General features: G+C 45.9%; 1 protein-coding gene across 3 annotated transcripts in view; it reads left to right on the plus strand.

Moving 5' to 3' along the window:
• Window positions 1-248: 248 nt before the first annotated feature.
• SCAI (suppressor of cancer cell invasion) overlaps window positions 249-15,689 on the plus strand; it is a 30,546-nt gene continuing 15,105 nt past the window's right edge. Inside the window, exons 1-4 of one of the 3 annotated variants that reach the window (XM_027687891.1) lie at window positions 249-5,929; window positions 7,519-7,650; window positions 14,461-14,556; window positions 15,174-15,260. In XM_027687891.1, the coding sequence (XP_027543692.1) occupies window positions 7,544-7,650; window positions 14,461-14,556; window positions 15,174-15,260 (290 nt within the window). In that variant the 5' untranslated portion in view covers window positions 249-5,929; window positions 7,519-7,543. Of the gene's footprint in view, window positions 5,961-7,518; window positions 7,651-14,460; window positions 14,557-15,173; window positions 15,261-15,689 lie in introns of all 3 variants that reach the window. The other 2 variants (XM_027687892.1, XM_027687893.1) reach the window with 2 other exon arrangements.

Consider the following 15,689-nt stretch of genomic DNA (forward strand, 5'->3'; position numbering starts at 1 on the left):
GTTCTGGGGTGGTCTTACTGCCTAAAGAGCTGAAATGTAACTGATTTTAAACAAAAAACCTCCAGTGCCACCCCGCCAGCCTCCAAAGCACCCTACAGCTCTTGGAGTCTGACCATAACAACCTGGGTGTTGATGGCTTTTTTCACAGAACTTTTTGCAGTTCTCATTTTTTCATAAAAGTGTTCTGTTGGAGCAATCCTTGTAGAAGGAAAAGCAGGACCTGTACATGCAGGTTTTATGATAATTTTCCTTGGTGTCCTTGCATAAGAACATTCTGCAGGCTTGGCTTTTGTAGCTGACCTGCTCTCGTTTAGCACAAAAGCTCTGTTCTGGATATGTAGTTTTTAAACAGGCTGGAAACAGAGGTATGGAATGGGGTATGTGTTGCAGCAGGAGGAAACAGTTCAAAGGAGGGGGCCAAATTGTGTGTGGGAGCTGCACAGAGGGTCAAATTGAGGTCTGGTTCTGTAAAGTATGTAAGGAAGTTGCCAACACAAATATTACCTTGCAGTTTACATGTGCTGAGAGAACGCAGCACAGCCCTGCAGCAGGGCTGGAACAGAGTAACCATCAATCTGGATCCCCGAGGATGTCAGTCAGGAAAGGAAGTGTGTGGTGCCAGAAAGCCTGGATGGAACTGCAGGTTTAGAGGGCTCGTTGTTTGAAGTATTTTTAATTATTGCTATTAATATAATGGAACACAGACTGGAAGGTGAATTTTTTAGATATAATTAAAGCAGAAGTCAGCAGAGGGATTTCTCTGCTGTGAGGCAGAGGCACAGTCCAGCAGCGGTCCCTGCTCAGGAGGTTGAATTCCCAGAGTGATGATACTCTCCGTGCAATTCCCAACCTTGCTGGCAGCTCCTGCCAAACACTGGTTTGGAGGAAAGAAGTGAACTGAAGGGATCAGAAGGCTTTCCCAAGCTTGTCCAGCGTTCTCCTTTGTCGGAGTACGATTCCAGTTGGAAGGCAGCCATCGGCACCTTGGCCAAGGATGGGAACAGGCTGCAGAGTGTGGCGAGAGCTGCCCTCCAGCTCGGGCACTGGCCTCAGCTCCATCTGGGCCAGCCAGTAAATCACTGGCTCGCTGGAAAGGAGCCTCTCCGTCACGTTGCTGTACAATGCAGCTTGATGTTTGCTGTTCCATTTTGAATTATTGAATTAAATTCTTTGGTAGTGAATCAAAGAGTTAAACCATCAGTCGTTGGAGGAAAGAAAGAAAAAAAATCTTTCTTGCAACTGGGATGCTTTTCAGGAACTTGGCTGCTGGGGAGGCGAGAGGCATGTGCTTTTCCGCCCTGCTCTGGGTGATGGCTTAGTTCAAGGGGGCCCAGATTTGGCTCAGTCAACAGTTGTGTTGGCGTCTTGCCACCAAATGTGCATAAAATGGAGCTGACTGCAATTCCCTCCTCACTCCAACATGGAGGGGCAGCCGGAGGGACCCGAGGCCTGCGGTGCCGTGCCGTGGGTTGGCTGGGCTGTGGGGGTTACCCTGGGATGTGTGATCCCTGCAGCACGAGCTGTTGCACTGTGACTGGATCCTTGCTTTTGAGTCCCAGGCTTGTATTTTGGTCTCTTGTCATAACTAATGCATTTCAGACCTGCTTGTGCCTGTGCTCCCAAAATCTCTCTCCCTTCTCACAGAGGCTTACGTGCTTTTCCAGCTGTACGAGGTTCATCTCTCATTTGCAGACTCTCCCTATGGTTCTGTGGCTTATGTGCATTACCACAAAATCAAGATAAAGCGCAACTGGCATTTTAGCTGCTTCGAGAACATTGTGTGTAAATAAACCACTAAATAGTTCAGCCTGTGAAATGTAAATACACACAGCTCACTGCCACAGCTGATGGTGTTTTTCTGTCTCCCTTCTACCCTCCCACCCTGCCAAGAGTGGGCCAGCCTGATGTTCTTTTTTCTCTTGCTCTTTCATACAATGCAAATGACTGCTAAGTACCATGTAGGTGGTATGCAGGCACCACGACAGATTCATGATTTGAATTTGGATAAAAGGAAATACTTGCATCCTCTTCCACATTGCTTCTGCACCATCTTTTGGAGATTCCTGGGCTCTGATGACCCAGAAATTCTGCCTCGGTCTGACTTTGAGCTTGAGCCCGTTTTTAGTAGTGAACTGGTGAAGTCAGTAGAAGAGCAGAGGCCCAACTGTGATGACATTTTTAGCCTGTGCCCTTTGTTCATCCTATACACAAAAGGTCGTGAACTGCAGTGAAAAAGGGATCACGGAGGGCGCAGAATGGACAAAAGTGGAACAAATTACCAGTGGCAGAAACATAAAGAAGAGAAGCGAAAGTTTTGTGTTCTGAAGGTGATTGAAGAAGGCCACGTGCATCCCATGGTGAGATCATGTCTCTTGTATTCAAAGTGAGTCTGCCCAGAGTGAATTCAGAGTCTGCTGGTGAGGTGTGGCTTCCATGATCTCAGTGTAGGAGGCAGGAAGGGACCACACGGTTTCCATGGTGTGATGTTAATGAGCACCTCCGTGTTTCTCTGGGAGAAAAGATGCCAAAGCTGCAGTTCTGGTTACAGACAGGTGTGCTTTAAGCAATAAAGGGACTTTTAAAGACATGCGAAACAAACGAAAAGCCTGATTCTGTAGACAAAGCACTGAGACAGTGTTTGCAGATCTTCTCATCTTCGATATGCTGAGGAAGGAAATACACCTTCATGTGAAAGTGGTGAACTTTCGGTTTGCAGTAATGAAATGTGTGTAAGTTGTATGAGCCCTTTTCCTTGTGCATTCCGTGTGTGCCACAGAGCAGTGAGCAGAGCTGGGGCACAAACTGGGGCACTGCTTGTTCTCTGAGCTCGCCCTGGGCATCGCTGTCCCTTGGGACTGAGCCCTGCCAGAGCCCAGGTGTGGGCTCAGCCTGCTCCCAGATGCTTCCTGCAGCATCCAGCGAGCTGCTGGAAAAGGAGCTGGGTGCATCTGGGAGAGCTGCAGCCACTGCAGTGCAGACGTGCCCCGAGGTGAACAGTGTTTGGGATGAGGAATGTCCACGTTCGGTTCCAAATTTTACTAAAAACCTTAAAATAATAGAGAAATCCTTTTCCCCTGCCGTGTATTTTATGAAAAAATGGTTTGATGTATAACTGCTCATTGCCATTTCCTCTGGAGGCCTGACTCCAGCAGGCTGTGAGGTTGTTGGTGCGTGTCTGAGGGAATTGCTATTTATTTATCTCAGTGTTTCTTGGGTAGAACTGAGTGGTGTCTCAGGAACTTCAGGACAGTGGCTCTCAATGGAGAATTAGGTATTCTGACGAGAGGAGTGAATTTGGGCTCTAATGAATTTTGTGTTGTCTGAGGCTCTGTCAGGACTAGCACTCTGAGCAGATCACATGGAAACACACAGATGGTTTTCCCAAAACGTGCAGTATAGCTTTGAAAGAAAACACAAGACAAGTGTGCCAGTCTGTAGAAGAAAAGGAGAGGCAAATAGAGAGCCAAGGTATATATCCTGCTTGATGACAGTAAGATCAGCTGGTTTTTGGAAGAGATTTGAGAAGTGATGGTTCCAGGCTTTGGGTGTCAATGATGAAGAGCTTCATTTTATCTGTGTTGTTAATTTGCGGATAAGAAATAGATACCAGCTGGGTGTCTGGCTTTGTATCACGTCCCCTTTTGGCAGTGATGCTGTGGGAGATGTGTCAGGATGAAAAGTGGAAAAAGAGCTGGTCTCTGACTCAAGGTTTGACAGCTTTAAAATCCTGATAGACTGGAACGTGTTTTCCACCATTGGTTTCTGTGGGGAGCAGTTCTTAGTTTGGGGAGAATCCTGTATCAACAAGATGTACAAAGTGTGTTTGGTTTTGGTTTTTAGTATCTCTAAGTGAGGAGTGGGAAGCATTTGAAAACCAGTCAAGATCCCACAGCTGAGCAGAAGTAATGGCTTAAAAAGAGGCAGGTGAATTGTACAAGTGCTCTGTCAAGAGGTCAAGGTGCCACGTCCAGCCAACTCTGCTGTGCAGCTCTGGAAAACTGCTCCTGGTTCTGCCTGTCTTCACTTTTATATAGAGCTTGTACCCTGCTGACATCTGCCTGAGCACTGTGCCCTACAGTCACACCGAATCCTCAGTGCCCCGAGGTTTTATTTGCTTGTACGTGTCAGGTGTGAAGTTATGACCCCCCTCTTCTCCCAGGCAGCTCAGTGGTGGGTTACAGTGATCCTGGCTCCCTAATAAATCTAAGAGGATGTGCCTGTAATACACTGATTTAACTATCCATGCTGGACTTGCACTGTCAGCTTGATTTTCCTGAACCAGAGGGTTCCTTCACCGCTCCCGAAGCCTGCCTTGCTTTGCAGGCCTGATCCTGGGGTAGGGCCAGTGGGGAGTGCATACCATTGACTTCAGTGCTTTTTCCCTTCCAGCTAAGCCTGGAAAACCTTAGCCAAAAGACTGCAAACCACAGGGAAGTGGAGAGTGTGTGATGTAAGTGACATCTGACTTTAAAAACACTGGCCAGCACCATGAAACCTCCATCCTGTCCCGTGCCCTCCTCCTGCTGCCCTTCGGCTCCAGCTGCCTTGGGCAGTCCTGCCATCCCCTGTGATGTCTCTGAAGCTCTGCTACCCAGAGTGCTGCAACGGGGTGAATTTGTAAAATGTATTAATGCATTGCACTTAGCAAACCTGGAATCTTGTGTTCTGAGAGTGTGTTGGAAGAACCTGGCACGCCAAGTGCGGGGCTTGGATAGCACAGTTTTTCTGCCTTGTATGGCCTGAGGAGTTGTTAAAATCTTTGAGAGAATAATAAGTTCTGCTGGAATTCACCATTTTCTGACTTAAAGTCTTTTAAACCAATGTTTCAGTGTCTCCTTTTGCAGACTCTGGAGATAATTTTTTTTAACATGTGCTACTTAAGAAAAATTGTCATGCAAAACAGCTGAACAGTTTCTTTTGCATGAAAAAAGCAAAAAGCTTCAAACACAGAACAAAAAATAAAGTAGGTGATATTCTGGGTATGACTGGGCTGTCAGAACTGGGAGAACTGTCCCTTTTGCAGACGAGGAGCACAGATCCATGGGGATAACTTCAAGTATCAAAGGGAAGGAGAGGTCCATGTGGTTGTACTCCTGGCTGCATTTTATTTATATTGTTCATTTGGAGCTGAGCAGTCCCTGAGGAAAGGGCGATGTCAGGAGCTATATTCCTCCCTTTGCTGTGCCCACTTGCTGTTCTAATAATAATTCTCCCTCCTGTCTGTGCTGCTGCTGCATTACAACACAGTCCTTAGTGCAGGGAGCACCTCCTCCTCTCCCGAGCTGCTCCTGATAGTGGCTCTTCCTTTGTACACCACCTAATACCACCCCCTCCGGAGCATGATAAGCCAAAACCAGTGCATGAGATACCTAATTTTATTTTCCTTCTCTGTCAGCTGGAAAAGCCAGTTTTGCCTATTTTTCCTGCCTTCTGATACCTTTCAGATTTGCAGGCTATGGATTTTCTAGTGTGTCTTCTGTTGATTGCATAAATGGCCTCTTCACAGTGGGTCTGGTGGACCTCCTCCACGTGCAAACTGCTTGGTTTAAAAAAAACAACAGAACCCAAGTTGGTTTTCCTTGCCTGTGTCAGGGCTGACACTCGTTCTGTTGGCCAGCGTTAGCAGCGGTTGGGGACGTTGGGGAGTATAACTTAAGGGTAACATAAAATCTGCTTTGCCATGAGATTAAAGGACAGATACACAGACTGTATGAAACATGCTTTGCCATTTAAGCAAGCTCCTGAATTTTTGCAAATGTGTCTGAAGCTGCTCTGGAGTGCCTGGATTACCACGCGGAGTGCGCAGAACCCACGGCCTCGCCGCAGGATTTAGGTCACCCTTGCTGCGGAGCACACGGGTCCCGGGGTATTGTCCTCTTCCTGGAATTCCCGAATCACCTCCTGGCTACTTCTGACATCTGGTTTTTAGGTCTCGCTGTTCACTTCCATCTCATTCGTTGGTGCTTTGAGTGCTCGGTGTTTGTTCTGTGCTGTGTGAATGTTCGCGGGTTTTGGACACGGGCTCGTGGTTTGCAATGTTTGTGTCCTGCTTGCCTGGCTCGTGCCAAAGCTTGTGACATCTGGGTGGTGTGTTTTGGACTCTGCCGCCCATATTGCAGTTACCTGACAATACAGAGATACTTCCTACCTTTTTCTGGAGCTCCTTGACAATTGGTTTGTGCAGTGTCCCCCTGGCCTTGCCCTGGTGCTCTGGCTGTCATGTGGGTGTGTAAAAACAAATGGATGGGTGCTGCATCTTGTCCAAACTGGGAAATCAGGAGACTGCTTGGTTGGCAGGATGGCTCCCTAATTTATCCCAAAAGCTGGGGGGAAACTAACAATTTCTCCTCCCTTTGATAGGCATGAAGTGTTTGTTCAGGGAAGTATTTCTGAAGCCTCTTCGATTATTGGGAAGGTTTTTTGTGACAATTGCTGAAAGATGCTTCTGGGTACTTCCCAATGGGTGGAAGGAGTTAGCTTTGCCATTTCCTGGCTTCAGTTGGGATATGTAGGTAATTATTTGTGCAAATGGTATCCAAACTGAGTTGCTGTGCAAAGGGAAACTTGTTGCTTAAAAAAGCACCCACTAGAACTGCCAGAGAAGCTGCTGAAAGGAAAAGCTCTTGCATGTGCCCAGCTAGAGGTGTGTTTATCTTGCACTGAAATCCTGAGCACAGGAGAGCTGAAGACCTGGCAGCCATTTCCAGAGGAGATGTTTTGTTGCTGCTGCTGTGAAATCTGTAGCTCATCTTTGGATGCTCAGAAGGGTAATTTGAGATCTGTATGTTTGGAGTAAGATTTTAAACACCACTCTGCCTCTATAGGCTTTCCTATTCCCTTAATTACTCAGTACTAGGATTATCTACATTATATCTTAGTTTTTTGTTCAGATGATTATTGTACAATATGATGTTTTGCTCATATGAACAGTATAAATATATCTGCAGGTATAATTGTGGGCAGTGCAAGCCATGGAATTAAACAGTCTTGAGGAAGCAGAGAGGAAGGAGAGGGCATTTTTTAGCATTCTGTCTAAATGTTTGCTATGTTTTAGCAATAGGAACTAGTGAGCTACAGTTTTCAGCAGTTATAAAAGAAAATGAAATGATAAGAGAACTGAGGCTGGTCTCTCTAAATGTGGGTGCGGGATAAACACCTCTGCAGAAGGCAAATTTGGAGAGGATTTCTTTGTCCAAGCTGAAACCCAAGTGCTGTTTGTGCTACAGTCCTTTTGTTGGCAGTTTTGTGTTTGTGAAAAGGGTCCTCAGAGTTATTTTATTTTATGACTCTTGTACCACTGTTATTTTTAATTTTGCTCTGTTAACTAGTGCATTGTGCAATAATTACTCCCCTGCTTTGATTCTCAGCCATTATTTTTAATGAGTCTTGAGAAGAGAAACCTGTGGGAGAACTGCATGCTCTGTGTTACATCCCCATGGAACTGAACGTGCATCTCATCTGGATGAGTTCACAGCAGCCCTCGATTTTTGAGTAACATGGATATTTTCTTCTTCATAGGATTGAGTTTGCTCTAAAAGAAATCATGTCATCAGGAGGAGCTGAAGATGATATTCCTCAAGCAGAGAGGAAAACAGTGACAGACTTTTGCTACTTATTGGATAAGTCTAAACAGCTCTTCAATGGCTTAAGGTTAGTGCATCTTTGACAGTATTCTTCCAGAAGAGCCTTGGAACACACACTTCAGTATGTGATGCTGAAGTCAGTTGTACAATGAACATTTTGTACTCAAACCCAGTAAGTTTGTTTAGGAGAGAACAATGCATCTGTGTATGGGTAGTTTGGGACCATGTGTAAGAATGTCTGTAGGAGTAGAGGTTCCAGTTAATAGTAAACTAGGAGTTGGAAATGCCCTGAAATGGATAGAATTTGTACTGAAATGTTGTGTATGAAGTGCACAATGAAGGACTAGGTGTGGCTGTGTACAATCAACAGCATGCAAGTCCAAACCACCACAGTCTCTGTGCCAAGAGAAAAGGGATGAGGAGGATTGGCTTAGCTGGGAGGAAAGGAGAAGATGGAATATTTTTTGGGAAGAAATCTAGGATGTGATGAACAGAAACATTCAAACCATACCCTGTATGTGTCTGGTGAAAGAAATGCTTAAACTGAACTGTGGAGAAAGGTAAAAGCTACATTTATCTACAAAGGATTTCTCACAACAACTAGAAAGTCTGGCTGGTTTGTCTGCAGGCAAAAAAGAGTAAAGGGAGTTCAAGGAAAGTCGTTCAGGTTTGGACAGTGATGTAGACATCTTGTTTTGTCAATATATGCTGAGTTAAACATTATGTATTTGGGAACTGGTTTATTTCTAAGCTTTGCTGTAGAGTCTCTTAAGCAACATGAGTTTGAGCTCGTATCTGGTTGGCAGTGCAGCCTCTTACTGGTCTCTGAGTAATCCTGTATGTTTGGGCCCATATAGCTTGCTGTTAGTCAAACACAGATGGTTAGCAAAGATGTTTTTAATTCCTCCGCCCCCCGCTATTGATAATCCTTTCATGTGCTTTAGGAGTTGATTACCAAATCCAAAACAAACAGTTTGTGCTCCAAAATCTGAATGGTGAATGGGCAGTAGAGACAAGGAGTGATTGCATTCAACACCCCGTGAAAGAGAGTCTAAAGCAAAAGGACTGAGATCTTGAGGCCAGGATTTCCAGGACCATATATGACATTACACTGGCTTTCTGATATTCCTTTGTACTCTTCAGTGACTCAGGCCAAAATTTCAAGCAAGCTCCATCCCAGAATCACAGAATATTCCGAGTTGGAATGGATGCACAAGGATCATCGATGATAGAGCTTGCTTGAAATTTTGGCCTGAGTCCCTGAGGAGTACAAATGAATCCAGTTCATGTGTGCCTGTGTGTTGCTCAGTTCAGATCAGAGAGGTGGCAGAGTACCTCCAGCCACCTCCAGCCTGTCTGTCTCTTCTCTGAGCATGGAAGGAGTTAGTGCTCATATCAGATTTCCAGATGAGAGATGTAGTTTCTGTGTATATCTGTGATACTTTGCCAAAAAGAAAGCTTCTCGTCCAGCTAGATGAAAAGAAAATGGAAAATACCTTTGGATGAAATATGGTCAATAAAAATAGAGAGATGGCCTTCAGCAGCCAGTTCTGCTGTCTGAAAATAAGAACATTCTCGAATGGGAGCCTGCCTCTGTCCTTACTGTAACCTGGCACAGTTAATGTTCTTCCTGTGCTGAACTTGATCACCATTTCACCTTTAAGACCTGTGATTGCCAAGGGCATAATGACTGGATAAAGCAACATTATAATTCTCAGGTATCTCATCTGTTAGTGCTTGTTCTCTGGGGAGTTCACCTGAAAATAACTTGGCAAGCATCCCAATTCTCAGTCCGGTTGCTTGCTTTTCCCTCCAGCATAATAAATGCATCTGATACATTTCTGCCACCTTCTGTTTTGAAGATGATGATGGCCTTTGCTGCTGTGTTTTATGCCATTCTCTTGTCCCTACCACATTTTGTGGAAAAGAAGTGGCGGGGGAGGGAGAGGAGAGCAATGATTTCCTTCCCAAAACCTCCTCTGGGCACTTCAGCTACAGGGAGCTGAGCCTATGGCTGTGTTGGCAGCTGCTTAGCTGTTGCTGCTGCCAAAAATTGCAAGGGCTCAGCCTGCCACGTCTTTGTTTCAGTAGCATTTCCTTCCTCTCTTCCCAATACAGATGCCAAATACAGCATTTGAGGAAAACATATGATGGTCTGCCAAGGTTGCTGCTCGAAAGTGTACTTTGTGCTCGTGCTCCTGGTGGTACCATCTCCAGTGGCCATGCCTGGGGGACTGCAGAGGGGACATTGTCTGTACCCTGGGCTATAAGTTAGGAAAAACTGCTAGTGAAGTATGTTCCAATGGCTCTCTTTTCTGCTTTCCCCACTCCCACTTGCTTTTTTCTTGGAAAAAGGCTGGAAAGAGGGAGGGTGTTAAGAAGCAGTTTTTCACGGTGTCCTGTCACTGGTATTATTTTCTTTTTAATGTTAAAAAGTGCTTAAATGTGTTCAGTATCACAGAGGAGCTTGAAATTTTAAGAAATTAAAAGACTTTTCACAACCACATTTTAGGGAGGTGATCATCCCCTGTACTGGGCACTGCTGAGGCACCTCGAGTCCTTTGTCCAGTTCTGGCCCCTCACTGCAATTCCAAGAAGGACATTTAGGTGCTGGAGCGTGTCCAGAGAAGGGAACAGAGCTGGGGAAGGGTTTAGAGAGGAGCAGCTGAGGGAGCTGGGGGGGCTCAGCCTGGAGAAAAGGAGGCTCAGGGGAGACCTTCTGGCTCTGCAACTCCCTGACAGGAGGGGGGAGCTGGGGGGGGTCGGGCTCTGCTCCCAGGGAACAAGGGACAGGAGGAGAGGGAACGGCCTCCAGCTGTGGCAGGGGAGGTTCAGGTTGGACATCAAGAAGAATTTCTCCATAGAAAGGGTGGTCAGGCCTTGGCAGGGGCTGCCCAGGGAGCTGGTGGAGTCCCCATCCCTGGAGGTGTCCATGGAAGGACTGGAGGTGGCACTCAGTGCTCTGGGCTGGGGGACAAGGTGAGGATCGGGCACAGGTTGGACTCGATGATCTCAGAGCTCTTTTCCAACCTTAATGATTGTGGGATTCACGGTTACAGTGTGGATTTTGTAGCACCAGGTATTTCGTGGATTTCTAGTAAGGTGCAAGTGTGGAACCTTAGTTTTGTTCCACGCTGCTGCTGCTTTAGAAACAGCAGGAGCCTCTTTAGCCTCAGGCAGTGCTGCAGCTGTACCTGCTGTGGTCCTGGGAAGGGAGTGGCTTCTCCCACCCCCCGCACTGCTGTGGCAGGGTATGGGGAGTGCCCTGGTGTGGTCGTGCCTTTGTGGGTTATTAGAGTTTGTGGGGAAGCTACACCACTGTTATCCTGCTGCTGCTCAGTTCTGGGAACAGGAGCTTGTAATTACTACAAGCCCATGAACATAAAAGGAAATTGTCTTTTTTATCACCTGTCAAAACTGTGAATGTATTTAAAGCTTTGAATATTAAACTTGCAGTTATTGTAACCTCCCTCTTTGAAGCATACTGCTGAGTCCCCAGGACTTTCTCAACTTCTTTACATCTCTAGAAGTTGTCCCTGTGTGACAACTTCCACGTGGTGCTGGCCAAGCACACCTCAGCACCTTTAATTGGGTTTCAGCCAGTATTATCTGGCTTCTGCCAGCAGCATGGCTGGAATGAACTACTGACAGAGAATTAATTATGAGCACATAAGTAGTGCTGGTTTTTGCTGAGACCAGGAGTACAGCAAGAATTCGATAAAATTCTGGACTGTCTGTGGAATTTATCCACCAGCCACTCTACTGCAGCGAGGGAACCAGTTTTCCCAATGTGGGAAACCCATCCTTTTAGAGCATCTGAGTTTGTGTCTTCATGTCCTGTATGGAATGTCTTAAAAGCCAAGAAACTGGAAGCGGTTTCCACTTGTTGGAGGCTATTGTACTGTCCTAAATCAAGACATCTCCACTCCCTCCTCTGCATCTGGATTCCTTTGGCTGTCCCTTCCTCCCTCCTGCAGTGGTGTCCAGCCTGAGTGTGTGCCCCAGCACTGCCTGTTCTGAACCAGCAGCCTGGGCTGGGCACACTCCGCAGGAGCCTGAGCCTGCTGTCTTTGTCTCTCCATAGTGTTCTGGTGTCCTGCTGTAGATCTGGAAGCAGTGAAATAAAGACCCACAATATAGGCCTTTATAGTTCTGAAGTTGGGTGTATGATTGCTTCTGGGTCATGTATTCCCTGTCTCCATCGGGGAGAGGATCTGTGTTAATAACCCACTCTGCAGTCGAGCCAGGCTTTAGGGTTCTTTTGAGGTGTTTCTCCTCTGGCCCTATTAAAAAACCTGCACTATATGTCCTCTTTTGCCTATGCATCTGTTTTCTCCCAGCCAAATTTCTTGGTGCATGGGAGCGACGTGTGATGTTGAGCACACAGAGCAGTAAATGGATGGCAGGAAGGGCAGCTCCTGTCTGCGAGGAGCTGTGGTGAAACCACGGTAATGTATTGTCATAAATGAAGTTTTATTACAGCCATGTCAGAATACTATCAAAAGAACAAGTGCTACTGTCTGTTTCCATGGAGATCTTTCCCGTTCCCTGGGGAGCCGAGGAATCCGTGGCATTGTGCAGCTATGCCAGCTGCAATTAGGCGAGCAGGCTGCTGAGGAATATCCGTGTGGACACCCAGCAGTGCCTGTGGACAGCAGTGGCCAAACACATGGACACTGTGCTAACAGAGCCTTCTTAAAATGACACTAATTTTCAGATACTCGGATCTAGCACAGCACAGTGAGTTGGGCTGGGCTTTACAAGAATGTTTAGGCTGGGAGGAAGGTATGGAATTGAGGTGACAGGTGAGGGATAGAGAGTGTATTAATTATCTGACTGATGAGGGATAGATGCATGAGCATGGTCAGAACATAGTTACCTGCTTATTTCTTAATGGCTGCACATACCTACTTCTCAGTGTCTGAGAGGAGGGCATTTTCTTGTTCCCATGTGTTAGACCTTTGCTCAAATGTCCTGAGCAACTTGGCCTGGAAAGCTCAATTTACTACCAGTAGAGTTCTTTGAGTCAGCTCCCTAATTCAGTCATTCTGTAAGTTAGTGCTGGGGAACTGCTGATTTGTATAATTTTTTTTTAAATGGTCCATTTTAGCGTTGTTCTGTATTTGTATTCACTTTTTATTTTTGCTTTTTAACATAGAATCTTGTGGGTGTGCTAATTAAGTTAAAGCTACCTCTTGCTATATCAAAGCCTCCAGTGTGTCTTGGGCATTTGTTGGACAGTGCCTTAACTTCTTTTGTTTATCTAAAATGTTTACATCTATTACAACAAGAGAAAGTGGTGCATCATTCCTTGCAGTAAATGCTTTAAATTTGCCTGTGTATCAGGCTGTATCTGGATGATGCTGGTGCCCTGAAGTGTGTGTTTGTATTCCTGTTCACCCTTTGCTACACCAGTGTATGTGCCAGGATGTTGAGCAACCAATTGCAAGTTTGAGGGGTTTTTTTTGGTTTTTTTTTAAATTTGGTAAAATCCTGCACAATTTCCTTGGCATCTTCCAGTACCTGGAATGTTTTTCCAGGCTGGTAACAGATTAATTTTACATGTAGTAGCTACACTAGGTCCCTTCAAGCTGTGTGGGAAGTACAGTTGGCTGACGAGCAAAGGAATATTAATTTCCTTTCCTACCTTGGGTGCTGTTACAGCAATTACAATGAGCAGAAACATGCCAGAATGCTCTGAAATCGTGTGTGCTGCTCTGCTTCTCTGACTCCTTCAGAGGACATGGCAAGGTTTCCTAAAGGTGGTGGTTCCCTCGGTCTCCACCCTCCAGGCTTGGAAGTGGAATGTGCTGCTTTTCTGTGCCCGTGTGCTGAGGGTGGTACATTAACCAGCACAGTGATTTGAGAGAGCATTCCCTGGAGAAATCAGTCTTGAATCAAATGAAAGATTATGCTGTCTTGGAAAAGCTATTCCACTTCTACTTGTAGAGTTGTGCACCTTCTTTGAATCAGCTTCAGTGTATATTTGTAGGGAAGATGTGCTCAGTGAGACTGAGGGGTTTGGTGTCCTCTGTTGCACTTGTTCCAAGATTCAAGTCCCTCTCAGCTGACAACCCTCTGTGAGGATCGAGAGCACAAACCTTTAAAGCCAAAATCCTTAGGAATACATCATAGTTGTGGAGTGGAAACACACCACGGCATGGAAATCCAGTGGAGATATGAAAGCAGAGCTGAACTGGGTTGGCTAATTCACAGCACTGGAGACTGGTATGAAAACACCAGAAAGTCTCATGTTGTGACATGTCACTAACTATGAGTTAGAGGGTGACAAATATTGTGGTGGTGATGTAATGTGACCTGGCGAGTGTTTGCTGTGAACATCCATGTGCTGGCCTGACCTGCTGGCATTTGGACAGTGGATTTGTTGGTGATGTTATAAGCTCTGTTTCTGAAACACAGCAAACAGCCTCATCCATTTAAAAAAGATTATTTCCTTAATGAGTTGCAAGAAATATTATGATGATGCACAAGTCTAAATGAACTAATTTCCATTAGATTATTCTGCTTGCTCTTGGGTGAGGTTTTTTTTTTTACTGTGGTATTTTAAGAGTCCAATTTAGCTTTCTGTACATATAACCATAAAATTACTTCTCTTTTAGAAAGACTGTAAGATGTTTTAGATCCCCTGTGGCATGTAGGAACATGGTTGTTTCCTATTTGGAGTGATCCAGTAACAACAGGTTCTGAGAAACTCCAGGAATCATGGTTCTTGTAGTTTTGGGTGCAGGCAGAATTCTAAAGTGCTGCAAGTCAATCCTGAACAAAGCTGCTGTGACTTGGGCACAAACAGGCTGCTGTCACATTGGGCTGGCTGGAACGTGCTCCCTGACTCTGCCTTTGTCACTGTCTCTTGCAGGGATTTACCTCAGTACGGGCAGAAGCAGTGGCAGTCCTATTTTGGGCGAACGTTTGATGTTTACACCAAACTCTGGAAGTTCCAACAGCAGCATCGGTAAGGGAATGTTGTAGGCAGATGAATTGTGTGGGTTTCAGCACAGCTTTAATCTCTGGCATGCCCAGGGCCCCAGCTAAGATTGAGATTTCACTGTGTTGTTCAAGCATGAAGGGAGGGAACAGCCGCTTCCTGCAGTGCCCACAGTCTAATGAATTAAAATGTTGCAGAGTTTTCAGTGTGACTTTTTTAACAAACCCTTTTGCTCTACCTGAATGTGTGGTGCTGTAATGTCTTACTGAGGAGGTGATGGATTCTGCAGAGCAGAACCCATCTGGAATGGTGTGAAGCCTCTTGCTGCAGCGTGGGCTCTGATCCTTCACACCTTCCTCTGGCTGCGCAGTCTGAGCGTTCTCCCGGGAAGTTGTGACCTTTTGTTGTGTGTATTTTGTGCATCACACTTTTGTCTGGTTCTCGCAAGTTAATGCAAGATAAACGGGCCTTGTTCTGGGGGGTTTTGTGCTGTGCTGTTGGCTCTGTAGGGGCTGCTGCTGGGAATGCTGCACCAGGAACCAGAGCTGAATTTGGCCCTGCAATGGCTCTTTGTCTTGTCTGGTGGGATGTTCTGGGAAGTTCGGGAATGCCTTTTAATCTTTCTTTTCTCTCTTGCAAAATAGACAAGTATTGGACAATCGGTATGGGTTGAAGAGGTGGCAAATTGGGGAAATTGCTTCCAAGATTGGGCAGCTCTATTACCATTATTAGTAAGTAAGCACAGAAGAGGATTCGGTGGGGAATGCAGGGTTAGTGCAGTTCCCTGCCAAATGTCTGGATGCTCAGTCAGGAGGAATCAGTGACTGGGCTGAGTCACGATGCCTGTTTCTGAATGAGGGCCCTGGGGACTGCATGGGGCTGCAGGGAAAGGTACCTGTGAGCCTGGTACCACATTGCTGGTCACACTGATGCTGCCTGAGGACTTATCTCCTGCCACCAAAGTGTCTTCCATGCCTGCTGCATCGGACTGTCCTGCAAAAGTGTGATTTACAAGTTTGGGAGCTTAGTGTTCCTTTAAACTTTCCACTGAAGCCATCACCTGTCCATATGGGTGCAAGATGGGCAGCTTTGATTGTTATCTGAAATGGCATCCAAGCTCTGAAATCTGGCTTCCCAAAATGAGAGTCTGCCTTCCATAT

The sequence above is a fragment of the Neopelma chrysocephalum genome, unplaced genomic scaffold, assembly GCF_003984885.1.
Source record: "Neopelma chrysocephalum unplaced genomic scaffold, ASM398488v2 Primary Assembly neopelma1_74, whole genome shotgun sequence".
NCBI classification, from domain to species: domain Eukaryota; kingdom Metazoa; phylum Chordata; class Aves; order Passeriformes; family Pipridae; genus Neopelma; species Neopelma chrysocephalum.